General features: G+C 43.2%; 1 protein-coding gene across 4 annotated transcripts in view; it reads left to right on the top strand.

The window, feature by feature from the left end:
- DVL1 (dishevelled segment polarity protein 1) overlaps positions 1–18,655 on the top strand; it is a 94,881-nt gene that overhangs the window by 70,123 nt on the left and 6,103 nt on the right. Inside the window, exons 6-15 of one of the 4 annotated variants that reach the window (XM_063354206.1) lie at positions 4,307–4,400; positions 5,429–5,498; positions 6,271–6,410; positions 6,734–6,810; positions 7,296–7,363; positions 8,952–9,101; positions 13,932–14,063; positions 14,959–15,126; positions 15,641–15,847; positions 17,325–17,375. In XM_063354206.1, the coding sequence (XP_063210276.1) occupies positions 4,307–4,400; positions 5,429–5,498; positions 6,271–6,410; positions 6,734–6,810; positions 7,296–7,363; positions 8,952–9,101; positions 13,932–14,063; positions 14,959–15,126; positions 15,641–15,847; positions 17,325–17,350 (1,132 nt within the window). In that variant the 3' untranslated portion in view covers positions 17,351–17,375. The remainder of the gene's footprint in view (positions 1–4,306; positions 4,401–5,428; positions 5,499–6,270; positions 6,411–6,733; positions 6,811–7,295; positions 7,364–8,951; positions 9,102–13,931; positions 14,064–14,958; positions 15,127–15,640; positions 15,848–17,324; positions 17,376–18,655) is intronic. The other 3 variants (XM_063354207.1, XM_063354205.1, XM_063354204.1) reach the window with 3 other exon arrangements.

Raw genomic sequence — 18,655 nt, 5'->3', positions numbered from 1 at the left:
CGAGAGAAAGAATTATTTTTGTTCTTTCAGTGAATTAATTTATTCACAGCTATTACAGGATGGTACAGAACTCTTCAAGTAGTGTGAGTGCAATAATTTCTTTCCTTTGCTTTCAAAGTATGATATAATTGGACATTAGTGTTATTTGCAGGTAGTAGGTGGTATTTTGAGTGCAGATTGATGTAGGGAGCTCGTGGTGAGCTTTGCAGTAAGGGTCTTATTTCTGCCTTCTGTTAAGCAAATAAAGGTCTAGCAGATATGACATCCGTAGCTGTGGTATTATTGTCAGCAGCTTGCAATTAGTATTCCCAGTTTAATGTAACTAAATGCATTGCAAAAAAAAATTGCTTACTTTTATTTCTCGTTTAAGAAACGAACATTAGTTCTTTTTAAACTATATGGATAAGCTTTCTTTAACAAATTGTTACCTTTTTTCCCTTCCTTTGGGGAATGTAAATTGGACACATTATTATTATTTTTAAAAATCTCTTCTGTGGGATATTTAGCCATTCTGTTAGAAGCGCAGTCAGGGTTTTGGCCAGGAGGTAGTGCAGGAAATTGGTAGCTGTGATTCCAGATTTGTTTTTCATCTTTGCAGTTTATTTTTCCCAAAAGCTCAAATACACCATCTGGTTTTGCTCATCAAATTGTACTGTTCACTTTTACTGATTTCTGGGGATTCTTCAGAGATGATAAAATATTACTCCTCATTAGAGTACATTTGAGCTGCTGTTTAGCATCCAGATATTCCTAGAATACGAGATACGCCGCAGTTATAAATGATTCAGCAAGGATGCGTTAAGGCTATGGATTTAAAAGAAATTACAAGAAGAGATGATGAAGTGTACCGTAGCTACATGAAAAGAGATATAGGCTTGGCTCCTTTTTAAGAAATTGTGAAAATTTGAGAAAGACTGTGAAACCTGATGTTTACAAATAGGCTTTCACACAGTGCGGGGCTCTTGCCGAAATGATCCGTCTTGTCTTCTACTTACACGCGGGCTTCTTGAGGCAACTTCAGTTGTTGTCCAGCCTCCCCCGAGAAGGGATGAAAAAACTGAGTCGAGCAAGTTGTCCATTTATGGTTTCTCCAGTATAATAAGTAACATTTTCTGCTGTTTATCTGTACAGAAGCCAATGTATAAGCACACAAAAATGTTTCCGCGCTGCCTTCTGATCATCAGTTTTGTGCAGCTAATGTGAGAGGCTGCTTGAGCTCCAGTGCTTACTTCTCAGAAATATTATCTGTCCACTTGAACTAAACTTGAACTGGGGCTTTTCTGAGGAACTGATTTCCATTCTTCCAGTCTAATCTGAGTAGAGTTTAAAAAGTACCACAGAATAGAAGAACTTTGCTTCTCACATATTATCAGCTGGTAACAGAAGTTCAGAGATTTGCCAATAAACTCTGGTTTTGCTGGTTTAATTTAAAAGAAACATCCAAAATGCTCACTGCTTACAGAGGAATCTAAACTTTTGGTCATGTGTGACCAAATGAATTTTCCAAAGTAGTTTTGCCCCCCAAGTTGCCAAAGTAAATAGGGATGGCAAAAGTGAAGAAGGAACAAGATGCTGATTTTTAGCATAAGAGAATTGTTCGTGCCTTTGTCACCTCAGATGTGCTCCGTCTGCCTTTCTGCCATGTACTTAGACTTTTCTTCCTTTTTTCCAGTCCGTCTTTTTGGATTCATCCCTGATGTATCTGTCTAAAGATAGCAATGAAAGTATTTGCGTGTCCTGTACTGGATGGTAGATTAAAGTATCCCTTCTAAGGACTCGGGGTCAGAGAGCAATTCTGTTTTCTTGCTATACGCAGTGTTGGCAAAAAGTATATTTGTCAAGTCCAATCTTAGAAAATCAGACTAAAAGCTGGAAATAATTGATTTTTGTTTTTCTGAGCAAACACCATATTGGTGTGCACTGGAGCAGGAGGAAGAAATTGGCAGAGCCGGTCAACCTGGGCAGTTGGCAGATCCTACGTGCTGTCGGTGATCAGGAAAAACATTGACAGAGGAGGTATACTAACATAGATTGGAAGGTGCTTTTAAGTTACCTACTTCGTAGGCTGTAAAGTGCTGTGAAATAGCACCGTATTACTGCCAGGACTGCTTGAGACAAAGAAATTCAGTGAACTGTCTGCTGAAACACTACTGTTCCTATCCCTCGTTTCCGTAACTTGCTATCCAGATAAAATGCCCCTTTTCTGGAAAGTGGAAAAAGTTTCTGGAAACTTTGCTACTGAATTCCCATCGTGATCTCCTGCTGCAGGCAGGTGTGGCTTTCAGTGTAGTTTTTATCTCCATTTTCTTTCTCTGCTAGGTGAACGTTGCTGACTTAAAAGTGTTTTTTACAGTAAGCAATGTTCGCCGGAGGTATTACTCCTCTCAGTGACATAGTAATGGAAAAATGAATAAATGAAACGACATGTATGAATTTAATGAATTCTCTTTATCCACAATAACCATTAGAAGATGCTGTTCTAAAAAAAGTTGGTGACGGGCAGCGCTGCCTACTCCTTAAGTGACACACACTGGGGTAAAGCCATTAAATATGATATGGCCGTAGGTGAAATATGTGTGTAAACAATGAAAATGAATTGCCTGCATTTGTGTCAATCTTGGGCAGTGCTTTCAAAAAGACTAGGGAATGTTGAATGCGTCCAGTTTGGGGAGCTCTGCATCTGAGAGACCTCTTTATTTTTCCTGTTGCAAAGGTAAAGCCTCAGAAAACCAGGTGCTGTGAGCTGTTTCCACAGATCGAGAATTATCAAATTTTTGATCTCTTTTGAAAGTACCACCTCTCGGCTCTTTAAATGAACTTGCCTTGCTGGGAGGGGAAAAAGGAGTGTATGAGGTTAACATGCCTGAAATAGTTTTGTGAACTCAAAGAGAATGTTGAAGAGATTCACACCCTCTGAGCAGTTCCATCATCCCTAATATTCAGCTCGGTGTGCTTGACTAAAACACACCTACTTTGTGCACGATGGGTTTCTCCGCGTGGTGGGTTGTAATCCAGTGACAGCAAGCTCCTTTTTGAAGTTGCTGGTATCAAGTTTTGCTTGAGGTATTCCAGCATTCCTGCGTGTGGCTGGAACTTTGAAGACAGGGACATGGAGACTGGGGAAAAGACTGGTGCTGTTTCCTTTGTGACAGCGCCAGTTCAATTACTTGTGTAGGGTTGTTGTGATGGTGGTTTTTTTTTTTTTTTAAATCTTGGTTAACGATGGAGCATTACTTTTTCTTTTTCTTGCCATTCTTAACAATAAATAGAGGAGAGATGCCTCTGTGGTGTTACACTGATATCTCTGCAATCTAGGCTTTGTTCCAGGCTTCTGAAATTAATTTGGGCAAATCCATTTAAGTCTTTCTGTGTCTCAGCCCACTGTCTGTAAAATGAGAATAATTAATGATCCTAACTCTTAGGGGGATCTTAAGGATTTATATGCAGAACGTGGCACATTTAGGTTCTTACAAGTTTGAAGAGCCTGAAAAAAAACCCACAACAAAATAAACCCAGCAAAATATGTAAAGGTAAATCATATTGACTATTCCTCTGTCACTATTTGGTAGTAGCTATTATCTGTAACAGTCAAGGCCAGGCTGGATGAGGCTCTGAGCAGTCTGATCTAGTTGAAGATGTCCCTGCTTACTGCGGGGGTTTGGACTAGATGATCTTTAAAGGTCCCTTCCAACCCAACACATTGTATGATTCTGTTGCTACTTTATTTAATAGAATTCAAGCCCCAACGTTCAGTTCCTGTTAACAGGGTAGATAGCAGCAGAAGAAAATAAGAGCACCATGACGAGACTCACAACAATTAACACTAAGAGATTCCCCGGGTTGTCTGTTGTTCTCTCAGAGCAGAGATTAAATTGTTTAATGTACGGCTGTTCTTATAGCGTGCCTTTTTCCTTGATGGGCCTGGAGTCAGGACCACCTTTGAAGTAGTGGAAGATGGCTACTGCTCACCTTTGGGTGGTTAAATGGGGGCGATATGTGCCTGTTGAGGTGTGGCTTGCATTCAGTCTTGCTCCCAAAAGAAAACAAGGCAGTGAATGATACTCCCTAATCCGTGCTGGAGTTCGCTGGTATCTCCTCTGCGCTCCGAGGCAGAGGCTCCAGTACAGCACACTGGGACCGAGCAGCGATTCAGCAACAAGCGGAGCAGTGCGGTGTACACTTATGGTGTCCACGCGATTTACTCTCTCGGCATCTGTAGGAATCAGCCTATTTTTTTTGGCAGGGTGCAGAGAAACGCAAATGGCTCAGCTTTACAGAGTTGACATTTGCTCTCAATTTCCCTCAGGTTGAGTAGCTCCACTGAGCAGAGTACTTCATCCCGACTCATACGGAAGCATAAACGCAGGAGGAGGAAACAAAGGATGCGGCAGATTGACAGGGTAAGGTTGGCATCATCATTTTCCAAGGAGGTGAACCATGATTTTGAATGTAGCATGTGAATTAGGAAGGGATCCAGAACAGATCTGTGCCCTGTTGAATTCCCTGGAAAGGCTCCCTCTGGCTCCGGTCTACCCTGGACTAAATCTCTAACATTTGATGTTCTGCAGCACTGGGATCGACTCTTTTTCTCCTCTCCCTTTCTCCTTTTACTGTTCAGTGATCCCATTTCTTCTTGCCTCTTTGAAGACCAGCCCCTGCAGGAGAACCTCCGTGATGCTGCTGGCCGATGTGGGCAGCGGGGGTCTGCGGTGTCAGACATCTCATGTGTAAATTGCTGAGATTTGAGTTCTGCTGACAGGAGAAACCTACGTCTGTAGGAAATCACAATTTTTTCCCTCGTGCCCTTTTCTAGTCCTGTGGTAGCAGAATGAGGATGGTCCAAATGACTTACTTCTTGAAGTAATTGGGTTGTTCTCCTATAAATATCAGTCTTCACAGATTAAAGAATGAGTATGCACGCGTTTTATCACAAGAACTGGAGTAATGTTTTAGAAGATATTTGATAAGCACATTTGTATTTCATTTTGGGGGGAGGGAGTGTCTGTCTTCTCACTTCCTGAAGGATCATGTGCTGTTCGCTCCTCTCTTTAGGGAGGAGCCGTGGATGTAATAATTCACACTCCACTGGGCACTTTAGTATTTAAATGTCTGCCTGGCAGCCATGTAGTCAGGAAGCAGAAGTGCTTCAATGTGAAGTTCAGTTGAGAAACGGAATGTTTCTTGTATGTAGCAACTTGCTCTGTGTGTTTTGTAAACAAATCTTTGGAGAAAGGGCAGATTGTGTTCAGAAGTTTTTTCCCTTACAGATTCTAAATGAAGAATAGTTTTGTGGAGGCCACAATGGTTTCTGGATGGAAAGAATGGAAACCTATTAATCAGTTCCCATTGAATTGATCCTCAATAGTTGTTTTTATTCTCTTATTCTGAGCCATTTAAAACCTTGAGAATTTTCTGTTGTATTTTGCAGTCGTCTTCGTTCAGCAGCATCACCGATTCTACCATGTCCCTAAATATCATCACTGTCACACTCAACATGGGTAAGAGGATAAGCAATGTTTTCTTATGACGCATTTCAAGTGATACAGATGTATTTTTGTCATGGTGTAGTAGCCTTTTGGAGCCAGTAGAAAGTTCCTTGATTTGAAAGGATGCCAAGTGAACTAAAGGGAATGGCAGCCGAGAGCTGCTGCTCTGCTGCCTGTGCCGGGATTCCTGTAGGGAGCCGTTTGCACAGGCAGCTCAGTATGCTTCCCAAGAAGCCCGGGGAAGGAGCTGGAACTCCAGGATATGGAGTTCTGCTCTTATTTCTAGGAATGGTAAAGGGTCAGACATTGTTAGGAGCAAGAGTAGAAGGGCACTGGAGGTTTGCATTTCTGCTGCTCCCTTCATTTCGTTGTTTATCCAGCTAGAGAAGTGCAGGACTGCCAATTCAGCACCTTTCGGTAGCACCAAATTCTGACACGTGGAAAAAACATTGCCTAATGCTGATCGGGTGCCTAATTTCTAGGTGTAGACGTGTCTTCTCAATGTCGTTTCTCTTGCTGATTTTTTTGAATGTAACTTTTCAGTGTCCTGTATGAAAAAATAATGTCTTTAGCAGCATTTCCCTGCTGCCTTTCCCTGAAGGTGCCCGGCAGACATGCGCCAATAGGGTAACCTGAGATAATTGTAAGTCAAATGTGGCCCACGATGTGTTGAGAGAACTGATTTTTCAAGACTGGAGTAGCCTGGTGTTAGTTCTTCACTGTCATTCCAATCACTTTGTTTGCTTTTTTTCCTCCCCCTACCCTCCGCTTTCTATCTGTATAGAAAAGTATAACTTCCTGGGAATCAGCATTGTAGGACAGAGCAATGACCGGGGTGATGGTGGCATATACATTGGCTCGATTATGAAAGGAGGGGCTGTGGCAGCAGATGGCCGAATTGAACCAGGAGACATGCTTCTGCAGGTTGGTCCGTGTCCCACAATACGTGCTGCTGGCTTGTACATTGGTGGCTCGGCTCAGTCATCCCACCAGATCCATGGATTTAGCAATCAGTTAACAGAATTCATTCATACTCAGAGAAACGTGTCACAAAGACTGTTGTCACTTAAACCTTTAATTCTTGGCGAGCTCTGCTGGATAGTTGATGCGCTCTGAGAAACAATATTTCTGCAGCTGCTCAAAGGAGTGGAAACAGTTACAAGGCAAATTAATTTGGAAACAAAGAATTAAAATGTCTTTAACTTTGCTGTTGCAAAGCCTGACCTCTGCTTTTTGCAACGTTTCAGGTGAATGATGTCAATTTTGAGAACATGAGCAATGATGATGCAGTACGGGTTTTACGGGAAATAGTCTCCAAACCAGGGTGAGTATGTTACAGAATCTTGCTTCTTATCCTCCGTGTGCAGTTATTGGTATTGGGCAAACCTCGGGGAAATCAACATTTTGATCTCGGTAAGCGACCAGTGTGACTGCTGATCTCGACTCTCAGCTTCTCAGTGCAAATGATGAAGAGGTGAGACTGGTTCCAGTGGCCCAGCCAAAACCAACACAAACTAGGAGTTGCCTGGTTTCTGTAGCACTATTTGTTTATAGGATGAGCGTTCTAATATCTCACGAGCTGATCGTTCGACAGATTTCACCAGTAGTTCTCGTGATCTATGCAAAGCCAGAAACATTCTGATAGTGGTTCATACTGAAAATACTTTGACAAGCATCTCAAAAGCGTTCTCCGAATGTACTTGACAACTGGTGGGTAGGAATCAGTTCGTTTCAAAGGGTTCATTGTAGCAGTTACAGCTTCTGTAGGGAAAGTTAAGAATCACCCTTACTTGTTTTCTTTCTCCCTAGACCTATCAGCCTAACAGTAGCCAAATGCTGGGACCCTACTCCCAGGAGTTATTTCACCATCCCCAGAGGTGAGTACGTGTTTGTGCTCTTTGCTGGGGTCCTGTGGAGCCCTCGAGGTCTAGAATATTTTCAGCTATTCTGGCCTCTAACAGACTTCCATTCCCTATAAGTTCAGTAGGTTTAAGTTTGGTTGTATCGTTTGTTTAGTTTTTGTTTCGGGAGGCAGGGGTTTTGGATACTCTTTCTGAGACTCCAGTGCCCGCTGATTTCATGGGCGTTTTTCTTTTGATTCACATGGCTTTGGATCAAGCTCTTAACCTTTTGGTGTGTCTATCCTCATGATCTTAACCTTTCAATTGATAGAAAGTTTGGAGGATAACTGTACTTCAGTCTTAAAAAGCCTCATTTTCTCACATGTACATTTTTTACAAAGAGTTTAAACTGATTATTTTTGAACTTTGAATCAAACAACATTGTTTGATATATATAAAACCTCTTGAAAATGATCTAGGGTTAAAACTTCTGGCTTAATAAACCATTCCAGATATAAAAGTTCTGTGCTCATGTGACAAACACAGCTGCCTCCTACTGGTGAGTGCTCTGGTTATGATACTGAAACCAGCTTGTTACTGGTCCTTCCGAGAAGATGAGGATAGCGTTTTCCATTGAAACTAATGCGATAGACTCGTGCAGACTATGGGCGCTCACTCAGTGAAATCCTTTGGAAAACCAGCATAATCAAAAGAAAAGTCCCACAAATCACATATTTCCGATTTGCTACAGGGAGAGCTTGCGTATGAGTTTGTCCTTTGGCGAAGGTGTATGCGTTATTGTCTAAGGCAAACAGCGGAATATGCGTTGTAGGAATATGGTTGCAATAATGTGTGGGATATTTTGTGGAAATACCTAACATAGGCAGAACTCTTTGACATAATTTCTGGTTTTAAGGCGATGGAACAACAGCCACTGTAATTCAGAAGAAAAGAAATAATCCAGATTATGGGAAAAATTGAGTTTTATTACTTGCTGTGTGGCTCTTCTTAAGGTCTGAGTGTAATTTTCAGTCTTCCCTGACACCAGTCTTTACATGTTTTGTCTGTTTATTTTGCAAGACTGTTCCAGTCCAAAAAAGTTCTTTATGGCTGCTGAAAACGCTGTGAGGGGAATTGCATGATGCCTCATCTCTGCAACTGCAAAGCTCTAGAGTTCCTGCTCTGATTCACCTGCTTGAGGGGTTATTTTGGATCCAAGACCCTTAGCAGGAGGGAGAGATCTCCCCATCAGCTGGGGCAAAGCATTGGTAGTACTTCACCTCATAGCAAAAAGAGAATCTATCCCACTGTATAGAACAGTAGGGAAATATTATTACTGGACTGGTAGCTTCTTTCCCAAAAGTGGAAATGTTTCACTCCTGCAATTCCATGGACAGGAGTGTCATGGTTATATCCTATCAGGCTGGTGCGGCAATCGCTAGAGGAAACCAGCTCCTGCTGGCAGGGTGCTTTTTGTTCCCTCGTGCTGACACTATCTCAGTTGTACTATCAGAATGGCAAGAACTTGTGCACCCCCAAAAAAATCCCTCTTACTCTAGGTCTTAGGTGTTTACGGCAAATCTGATTCCATTTATCTTTTTTTCCCTTTCTGGTTGTTTTGCAGCTGAACCAGTGAGGCCAATCGACCCTGCAGCGTGGATCTCTCATACCACAGCCATGACGGGAGCGTACCCCCGTTACGGTATGAGCCCCTCCATGAGCATCACCACATCTACCAGCTCCTCACTAACAAGCTCAATTCCCGATTCGGAAAGTAAGTCACACTGCGGCCAGCACAGGGCAGGCGTCTTCTGCTCGGGGCCAGCAGTGCCGAGCTGTGCGCAAAACCGACCCCAGCCACAAGCACGATGAAAACGACAGACGCCACAGAACTCTTGAATGCTTTCTTAAATTTGTAATTCCTATGGGGAGCATAAAACCTTTTGCCAAAGGTCAAAAGTTAAGGCAGTGGTGTTTTGCCAGGGTTTCCATTCAGGAAGAGGTGGCTTCTGGTCCCTTTTAAAGTTACAAGACAAGGCAGGCCTCTAGATTTATCCCCTCAGATGAACGTCAGAGCTTCCTCCTTGGATTTGACTGTTTTTCAATAAATTTAAATTATGTACTTCAGATAGAAGTCACTGAATAATAATGTTAGTGTATCATTTAGGAAATCATCCACTGATGTTCACGTAGCCTTCTTTTGCACTTTTTTATACTTTCAGAATTTATTGAACAAGGAAAAAACAAATGTGATGTCCCATGTGAAATTATGGTTAGAGTTCAGCCTCCTTTCGTGGTTTGTCTGTCGGTGGCAGTCTCTAAGCAGTCACATCCCTGTAACCAAGTTGTCATGATTCCTTATCGTGGAAATTTTTTGTTTAAAGAATATAAAATCTTCCTTTCTTTTACTCTTCCCTGGCTTTTGGGTGTCAGCATGGGTTAAAAGCTAGCTTTTGGGTTGAAATGTGTGGCAGTAAGGCAAGAGGAGCACATGAGGAGCACGAGTCTCCCAGAACACTGTCTACTGAAGTCCTAGTGCAGGAAAGTGTCCGTATTTAGAACAGCACTTCTGTTTACTTGACATGAAAGTTTTGAGGTACTTTACACCTCAGGAGTATGGTTTGTTTCCTGTGATATTGATACGGAAGAATTTCTCTAGAGGTGCAACTCTTCTGTCAGATTTGTTCATCTGTAGCAAGGAGATTTACTGTATTTGCTTAAATATACATAGAAATCTTGAAGTGTCTTTAAAGCCCTGAGGAGAATATCTCGTTTGTGGAACAATGCTACCTCGGTATGCAGTCGTTGAAAGGCAGGTAAATACTTACATGTCTAACAAGGGATGCTTAAGTGTCTGCCAGATCCAGAGTCTAAATTTAGGACTGAGTAACTTTTTTTTCAATTTATAAGAATTTTCCAGAGAGAAAGGGAGGATATTGTTTAGAAACAGAAACAAACCAAAATGAACAAGAAAAACGACACTTTGAGGATTTTAAAGACCAATGTGGTGTTGGTGATTTGTCCAGGGAAGATTCTGTCACCGATGCGTGGCTGAAGTGTGAAAGTTGCATTTGCAGGGACCAGTTCAGTCCCATCAGGCTACCTGCGTGTCTGCCTCTCTGTCTTCTACCCTCGCTCAGATTTTGTAAGCGCAGAGTTCCTGGAATTACACCTCGCCTTGAACTGAAAGGGCAGTTATTGTTTTTGTAGGTGCAGTAGCCTCGTTAGATAGTAGGCAGCACCACTGGAGGGGAAATACATCTGCAGCAGACAGCAAGTGAACCACTCACCTGATGACTGCTTTATCCTGAGATGTGTTTTCAGCCTTACGGGTACTAAAGGTTGCTGGAATCCAATGTATCTGCTGATTGCTGTCAAACGAGAGTCTGTTTCTCTGCATTCCTCTTGAACTATTCATGTATCCTGTGCCTTGATATACAGTGATGTGATTGGGAAGTGTGGAACGCAGACGCCCTCTCAATCATACTTCTAAAATAAAGGTTATTTGGGAGCAGAACCACGTTTCCGGAGACAGCTTCTCATTTCTGTGCCAGTGACTCACAGTGTTTCCTTTCCTGAATGCGAGAACATGGGGAGTACCCTGTTCTCTATTGTGACCTTCTGCTTAACGCTCCTTCCTTCAGCTCCGTCCTGTCACCCCCAAACAGGGCAGGCAGCACCTCAGGGCCCTAGGGACAAAGAGGACCTGTCCTGTGACCCTCTTTGACAGGAATGACAGAATGGGAGAGGAACAGAGGAGGAGAGACTGCTCATGGACATCTCAAAGAACGAAGAGCTTCATGCAAAGTGGGGCACTCTGACTTTTCGTGTTCCGGTGCAAGGTTCTCTGTTTCAGTTCCTCTGAGGCTGCAGGCCCTGCTGTTTGAAGCAAATGTACCGTCTGTTGGCAGTACCTGGCTGTGGAAGTGGAAGCAGTGAATTAACGGAGTCGCCTTAGACAAGTCTGTTTCATGGTTCCTTGTTTTAAGGACTGTGACCGTCTGCTGGTTTACTCTGTTCATGGAGCAAGACCAGGATAATGTAAATGGACTGAATAACTGCTTTCCTTCTGACCACCATTCCTTTGCTCTCTAGCCTCTGGATCAAAGGTGAAGTTCTGATATCAGAAGCATTTGCACAGTCACCATCACATCGGTGCTAGTGATTAAAATAGCTGAGATTTTGGGGCCATAGAAATCACCACCGCACAGTAGGAGTTGTTCTGCGTTAGCTCTTTATTTTCTCAGGTGCATTTCTTCAAAAACAGGACTATGCAAACCAAGGCAGACTGAGGTGTTTCATAGTAATTATTGCTTTAAAAAGTCTCTAGTTCTCCAGCAGCGTTCTGGCTGATGCAGGAGAATAGTCTGTCACGGTGGCTTGTGAGTGTTGGACTCGCTGCCTCAGTCAGTGCAAACTCTGCTCCTCCTTTACTCTGCTAAAGGTAGATTTTTCCAGCTTCTGTTCTGCCACCGCAGGACCCCTTTCTGCAAAGCAGCACTGTCCCATTCCATGAGATTAACTTCAAGTGTTTCAATGTTTCCGGAAAAACTTGCTGTTTCAAAATGCAGCCTGTTGACGTGGTTGGAAAGTTTCTTTTTTCTCTTGCATGGAGTTTGGAGAATTTTGACTTGAGACTTCAAACTATTTCTGCTTAATAGTGTTCAGCCTGAGCTACGGCGTGATTTTCAGAGGCCTTTTTGTTTGGGCAAATGTGTACTTCCTTACTCAAAGAAGGAAACAAGCCAGTGGTGGTATCACGTGTGGTAGGACTTTGCTTTCCTGGAGCACACACCTCTTTTATTACCAGGATCTACTAAGGGGGGAAAAAAATGCCACTCAAAAGCAATAACCAAAGCCCTGAGAAAGAGCTTTGCAGTAGATGTGGTTCCCCAGAAAGGAGTTGCCATCTGTGCTCTTCCTCAGGCTTGCACATCCCTGTACAGGTGGTCAGGCCCACAGTTGACTGAGTTCAGATCAAAGTGGGTTCATTTTAGAGGTGTTTTAGAATTGTCATATTTGTAAAGAACTGCCAGACTTAGAAAATATTGATGATCGTTTGACCAGTGTTGTTCTTTAAATGCAGATCGCAGATCTCCAAGAAAATACAGTTTATTGCTCCCCACACACTTTACTTGAATATTGGTTTGTTGGTTTTTTTTTTCCCCAAACAAACACATTGCTTTTTGCCACTAACCAAACTAACGTAAAGCAAAAGCAAAATTTTAGTGTTTATTCAAACTTTGTAAGTATTGAAACCGCATGCATAGATGGTCTGGGATATTTTCATGCGTAATAGCAGTGCATGTATTGAAAGATGCATTTTCAGTTTTCATTGTTTCATGCTGGTTGTACCTTTTATGAAAATGTTGGGTTGCTGGAAAAGGACAAAATTGGTTCCCTTGTGCTTTTGAAAGGTGGGTGATGTGGGGAGCTGGGAGAAGGGAGGGGAGGAGGGTTTCTGAATTCCTGCTGGGAAGGTCTGAGCTACAAACACAGGACACGTGCTCGACGTGAATTTTCTAGGGCTGAGAAGATGGGAGCAGTCTCCAAAGAATGTGGTCTCTTATGTATAGACAGGATGATGGAGTTCTGCACAGAACACGAGAAGCCGGTAGGCTCTTGGACCCAGATTCACCCCACTGGGCTTTCGATATGAGATGCCACTTGCCTCTACGTGTGGTAGGAAGGAGTCGCTAAAGGAACTAGACTCCTCCAGGAGGAACCTCAGTTCTGCAGGGTGAATCTCAGCCCTATTGTTCTGGTTTTATTATAAAAAAATAATCAGGAAAGTGTGAAGCCTCTGGTGAGCCAGCTCTACCCCTAAGAGTGTGTGAGAGATGAATGGAGAGGCAATGGCTGCCGAGGCATTTGGGAATAGCGTTATTTTAAGTGTTCTGCAAGAAAGATGCAGGACAAAGTAATGCCTGGTTGAGTGACTCCTTAACTTGTAAGGCTGCCATCATTTGGGTTTTTTAAGGAAACCACTAGCCTTTATCCTGATGATGGAAGCTTGCTTTTCTAATTTCAGTTCTCTCCAATTATGCTGATGTCCAAATCTTAAAAAAAACAAAAAACAACAAACGACAAATGGACATTGACTGAGGCATGGTCGTCATCTTTGTCCATGCACATGGGTATTATTACTGACAGTTAAAGCAAAAGTTAAAGAACAAGCCAAAACCCTTTGTCCGACAGAGTTTTGCATACGGTGCACTGAACTGTTGGGTGGGTAGGGGCCGTTTGTGGCAAATTGAAATGAAAAGCAGTGGTCCTAGAACTCCTTGGGTTTCCTTTTCTGCAACTCTGGATGCAGCGTGGACTGAAAGAGCGCAGTGCTGATCTGTAGCTGGTTTGAGAAGTTGAGACACTCAGGGACTCAGCATCTCAGTGACTAAACTGGTTGCAGTGGGCAGGATCTCTAAAGACTTGGTCCGAACGCGATAACTTGTGCCATTGATGAAGGTGCATTTGGGAACCTTTGTGTCGTTTTTTGCATCTGTTGGTAAAGCTATCTTGAAACTTTTCATCCAACTTGGGAGTTGAGAAGTTCTTTTCGGACTCAGATCGTTTCAAAGAAGCATGTAACCTTTCTTTCTTTTAGAATTAGAAGAATCTCCCTTAACTGTGAAGAGTGACATGGCTACTATTGTCAAGGTTATGCAGCTCCCAGACTCAGGCCTTGAAATTCGGGACAGGATGTGGTTAAAAATTACCATCTCCAATGCAGTAATAGGTAAGCAGATCAAAGAAATGCTGGGGGGGGTGGGGGAACAGTGGCTTTTTGTAATTAGGCTGAAGAAGCTATCTTTATATGAACTTTTTTTCCCCCCCTGTCTATGACCTCTTTTATTCCCTTGACTTGGTATTTGTGAACAGCTCTTAAGTGTGACAGGAAATAACTAATAGCTCTTGTTTGAGCCTGGGCAGCCAAAAATGCTGCACGTTTCTCATGGCCACACACAGCTGGTCCTTAACCCTCACTTCTTGTATCTCTGGTTCTCCATGTAACTACGTGTGGCTCTAGCAATCTGCCCAAGTCCAGCAGAGCAGCCATCCTTGTAATTCCGGTTCCAGACAGCCACACAACCTTAACAGAGCATCTAATTACATTTAGAATTACCACAACTAGTCTACTTTTGATTCTGGCTGTCCTGTGACCTGAGCTGTGCTAACATTTAGTCAATCCAGGTTGTGGTTACCTTTTGCTGAGAAGGGGATTGGAACTCCCCCCAGGTCTTTTGACAATGTTGACACCTGCCTCTTGAGGAAGATGACCCCCCCGATCGCTTCTGTTCTGTACATCCCGTGTCATTTTTCATTACTGCAACTCAGAAGGGGTTGAACAGTGTAACTATAAAATTTTCTGCATGCGTATTTGGTGTCTCTGTTGATGTAGTGTCCAACTGGATGCAAAATAGTTCTTTTCTTTCTTTATTGATGTTTGCTGGTAACTAATGTAGCAGTTAAGCTGAGACGTGAAAATAACATTTTAAGCTCTTTGCATATTTGTGTTCGGTACCAGGCACAGTAGTACTAGTGGGCTGTGTGATAATGTGAAGATTAAAAAACCTAAGGAGGTCAGTTTTGCTCGGATGATATTTGTGTCTCCTCTTGTGTTCTCATTTTAGGAGCAGATGTGGTTGACTGGCTTTACACACACGTGGAAGGCTTCAAAGACCGACGGGAGGCTAGAAAATATGCCAGCAGCATGTTAAAACATGGCTACCTCAGGCACACTGTGAACAAAATCACCTTCTCGGAACAGTGCTATTATGTCTTTGGAGACCTCTGTGGCAGTAAGTTCCCCCCCTGCGAAGGGCAAAGCTGCGTGGGTGTTGTCTCCTCTGCGCTCGCGGGATGCGGAGAGCAGAGTCCTGTAGGATTTCACAAGCGGGTGTTTCGGAGCAGGCCCCTATTGGGAAGTTGCATGACAAGTGGTTGACACTCCTGTTAGACCAAGTAGTTGGAAGAGCAGGATGAACTCATCAAACAGGGCATTGCACCGAGGCTCAAGAAAGCAGGATTTATTTCTGCTGATGCCACAGAATTCCTGCTTGTCAGCCACACTCAGTTTCCGATCTGTAAAAGGGGGATGATTCCTCCTTGATTTACGGAAACGCTGCAAAGGTACCTTGGTGCTCAGCGGTGAATATTGATGCCTGCCCTACCGTGTGTGATATTTAGAGTGAACTCTGGAGGCTGAGTCCCTCTGATCCCTCACCGCAGTGGGGTGCTGTGTCAGCCATTATTAACACGCAGGAGTCAGCTGCGAGGTAAGAACACGGTCTTCACCTTTTCTCTCTTTTCCAGATATGGCTGCACTGAACCTTAACAACGGTTCTAGCGGAGCCTCGGATCAGGATACCCTTGCTCCACTTCCACATCCTGCTGCTCCCTGGCCATTAGGCCAAGGATACACGTATCAGTATCCTCTGCCCCCTCCGTGTTTTCCACCAGCATACCAAGACCCAGGCTTTAGCTATGGTAGTGGCAGTGCAGGGAGCCAGCAAAGCGAAGGTAAGATGGTTAATCTGGTATTTATTTCTACAGCCGTCATTAGCCCTAACCATTTGCTTGAGTTCCTTCGTACTGTCTGTGCTCCTGTCTTGTGATTTTTGTATGCTGCCTGCATGGATCGGGTGCGACCGCACGGAATCAAAACTGTTTGTGTATGTGACGGAGTGGGTTAGCCTTTCAGCTCTGTATTGAAACTGCCAGCCACGTTTTAACTGAGTCGAATAGAATAGAATAGAATAGAATAGAATAGAATAGAATAGAATAGAATAGAATAGAATAGAATAGAATAGAATAGAATAGAATAGAATAGAATAGAAGCTGTTCATAGTTATGCTTTAGTTCTGTACCCCGTGCAAAATACCAGTGGGGAACTAAAGCCAAGCTGTTTGTGGTGTCCATAGTGGCATGGGCATCTCTACTTTTCTTACCCAACAGCACCACATGGTAAACTACTGCTTAGATAACACTGATTCAGGCCATTAATGAAATCAGAACCTTAATGACTCAATTGTCCATCCTGTTAAAACAGATAAACTATTGCCCCCCTTCTTAGAGGTCAGAGCCATTGCCAACAGGGGGGCTGCAGTCGCCTGATGTTGCTAGAAATTAGATCGTTTCGTTGCTGATGGACCAGGGATTAGAACCAAGGTGCTCTTGGCTGTCACTTCAGTGCTCAGTCCAAAAGGAAAATCGCTCTCTTTGCTTGTGTGAGACAAGCGTGAGCGGCCAGCCAGATGGGTTACAGGGCTGAAACACTGCTCACAGGGAGGAGAGTCTCTTCTGTCATATACGATAGGGGGAAAAAAGATAATACTGCATGGATTAAAAACCTGACCTCCTCCTTTCCTGCCCTAGGATAATTTTGTGGTTCATTTTTAAACCTTAGTAAATAAAAACTATGTATTTTTTTCGCTGTACAGATTTTTTTAAAATTATTTTTTAAAATCACTTCCAGAGTGAGTTTTGCTTTTGGAAATGCTGCCAGTAAAGAAAGGGTGAGGATTCTCTGTGTTCTTAACGGCGAACATCCAGTAACTTGGATGGAAGTTCTTGCTGTTTACCACAGCCAGTTAGATTTTGCAAAATTGCACAGAAGAATTTCGTAACAGGAGCTTGCTCACACAATTTTAGCACTATTGCTTCCCACCTTACCTCAAAATAAGAAGTGTCTGTGAGGAAGCGCCCAGTGATATCCAGAGGTTTTAGAACTGCAAGCTGATTGTGCTGGGAAGAACATGACGGGTTTTTTTGGCAGCTGGTTCTGTGGGCAGTAGAATATTAGGTCTCTGCTGCTGGAATAGGAAAGGTATGGTATTTTATCCATGCGACCTGTGTTACTGGCTAAAGAGAGCCTTATGAAAGGCGCCAAAGTGTTAAATTTTGAAGGGTTTCAACGCTTTCCTTGTTCTTCTTTTGGAAACTACACTTTTGTGTTGTTTCTTGTTTTGTAACTGTTATTCCCTTGTTTTGTTCTGAGCAAGCGTTAGACTGAAGGATTCCTAGAGGAATGGCTGACTCTAGGGGATTGGTAAGCTTCAAATGCCTCCATAATAATAATGAATTCACAGCATGATCGTTTTAGACTCTTGTGACCCAAATGTTTAGCTGTATTTTTTCTTTTATTTTTTTATTTTTAATTGTCTTGGACGCTCAACCTGTCTCGATGCACAGTAGTCCAGTAGCGTGGCATTGGCGTATCAACCTGTCTGGCCCCTGCGTGCCTCTGCTGCAGCAGCAGCAGATGGGAGAGTCCTGTCACCAGTCCCTCGCTGCTCTTCATGAAAGAAAGAAAGAAAGAAATCCCAACTCCTAACTTATTAGTCTGATGTTATCCATATGGATTGGATTTATCTACCAGTGCCCTTCCACTGCTCATTTAGTGAAAGATGCTTGAGCACTGTCTCAGGCAGGTGTTGAGTAGTGGGACACAAGGCTGCGTTGCTCGCTCTCAATACAGAGTGTTAGAATTGGGTTTCTTCTGAAGTTTCTCTTTTATGCGTGATGTTAGATCATAACTGAATTCATCTGGTGAACAAGACCTCAGCTTTCGCTTGGGCTGCATGTCTCTAAGACAGGCCAGTCCCTAGCTGCCAAGAAGGTGACACTCTTGTTAGATTGCATTTAATCTCAAGGGTTAGAGGGACTTTCTGATCGATTGTTCTCTGACAGGATTTAAAGGCAGGTCAGGGAGAGAGTGAACCTCAGCACGGCCAGAGGAGAACCGCTATGCTGCTAATTATTCTTAGGAAGACTGCTATAATGGTAGATGGTTTCTCTATTTTCTTTCTGCCACGTAATCAGCTTGGAGTGCAGCTGCAGAAAGCCAGGTTCTTCTGAGACAAGTCTGCATTAACCACTTGACCTCGTAGAGTCTTGGCAGATGAGCTAGAGCTGCTAGTCCAGGTATACTCAAGTCTGGAGTAGCGACGTGATGGCAGTCTCAGTCCTACTGCCCATGGAAGACCTCTCAAGATGAGTAATACATGCTTTCAGGGCAGCTTGCTTTCTCCCCTGCCTGATCTTTACTCAGCCACAAGCTACGGAACTGGCAGTGGATTCTTGTGTATGGGGAGCTTGCATCGAGGAGTAATGACTTGGGTAAGGTTTGCAGGGTTTGGATGGGTGGCAGCAGAATGCATCATGAGATAAAGGCAGAGGTATATTTGCTGTGGAAGAGTTAAAATAAAATGTTAATTTTCTTCCACCGTGAAAAACGTGCCACGCTGGAGAGCTTGCAAAATGCTTCTTGGAGAGAATATCTACGTTGTTCTTTGGAGTAAAGGCTGTAACAGTCAACCTGCTAACAAG

The sequence above is a fragment of the Chroicocephalus ridibundus genome, chromosome 16 (genome assembly GCF_963924245.1).
Source record: "Chroicocephalus ridibundus chromosome 16, bChrRid1.1, whole genome shotgun sequence".
NCBI classification, from domain to species: domain Eukaryota; kingdom Metazoa; phylum Chordata; class Aves; order Charadriiformes; family Laridae; genus Chroicocephalus; species Chroicocephalus ridibundus.
The sequence above is the reverse complement of the archived record's forward strand: the minus strand, read 5'-3'. Positions and strand labels throughout refer to the sequence as shown.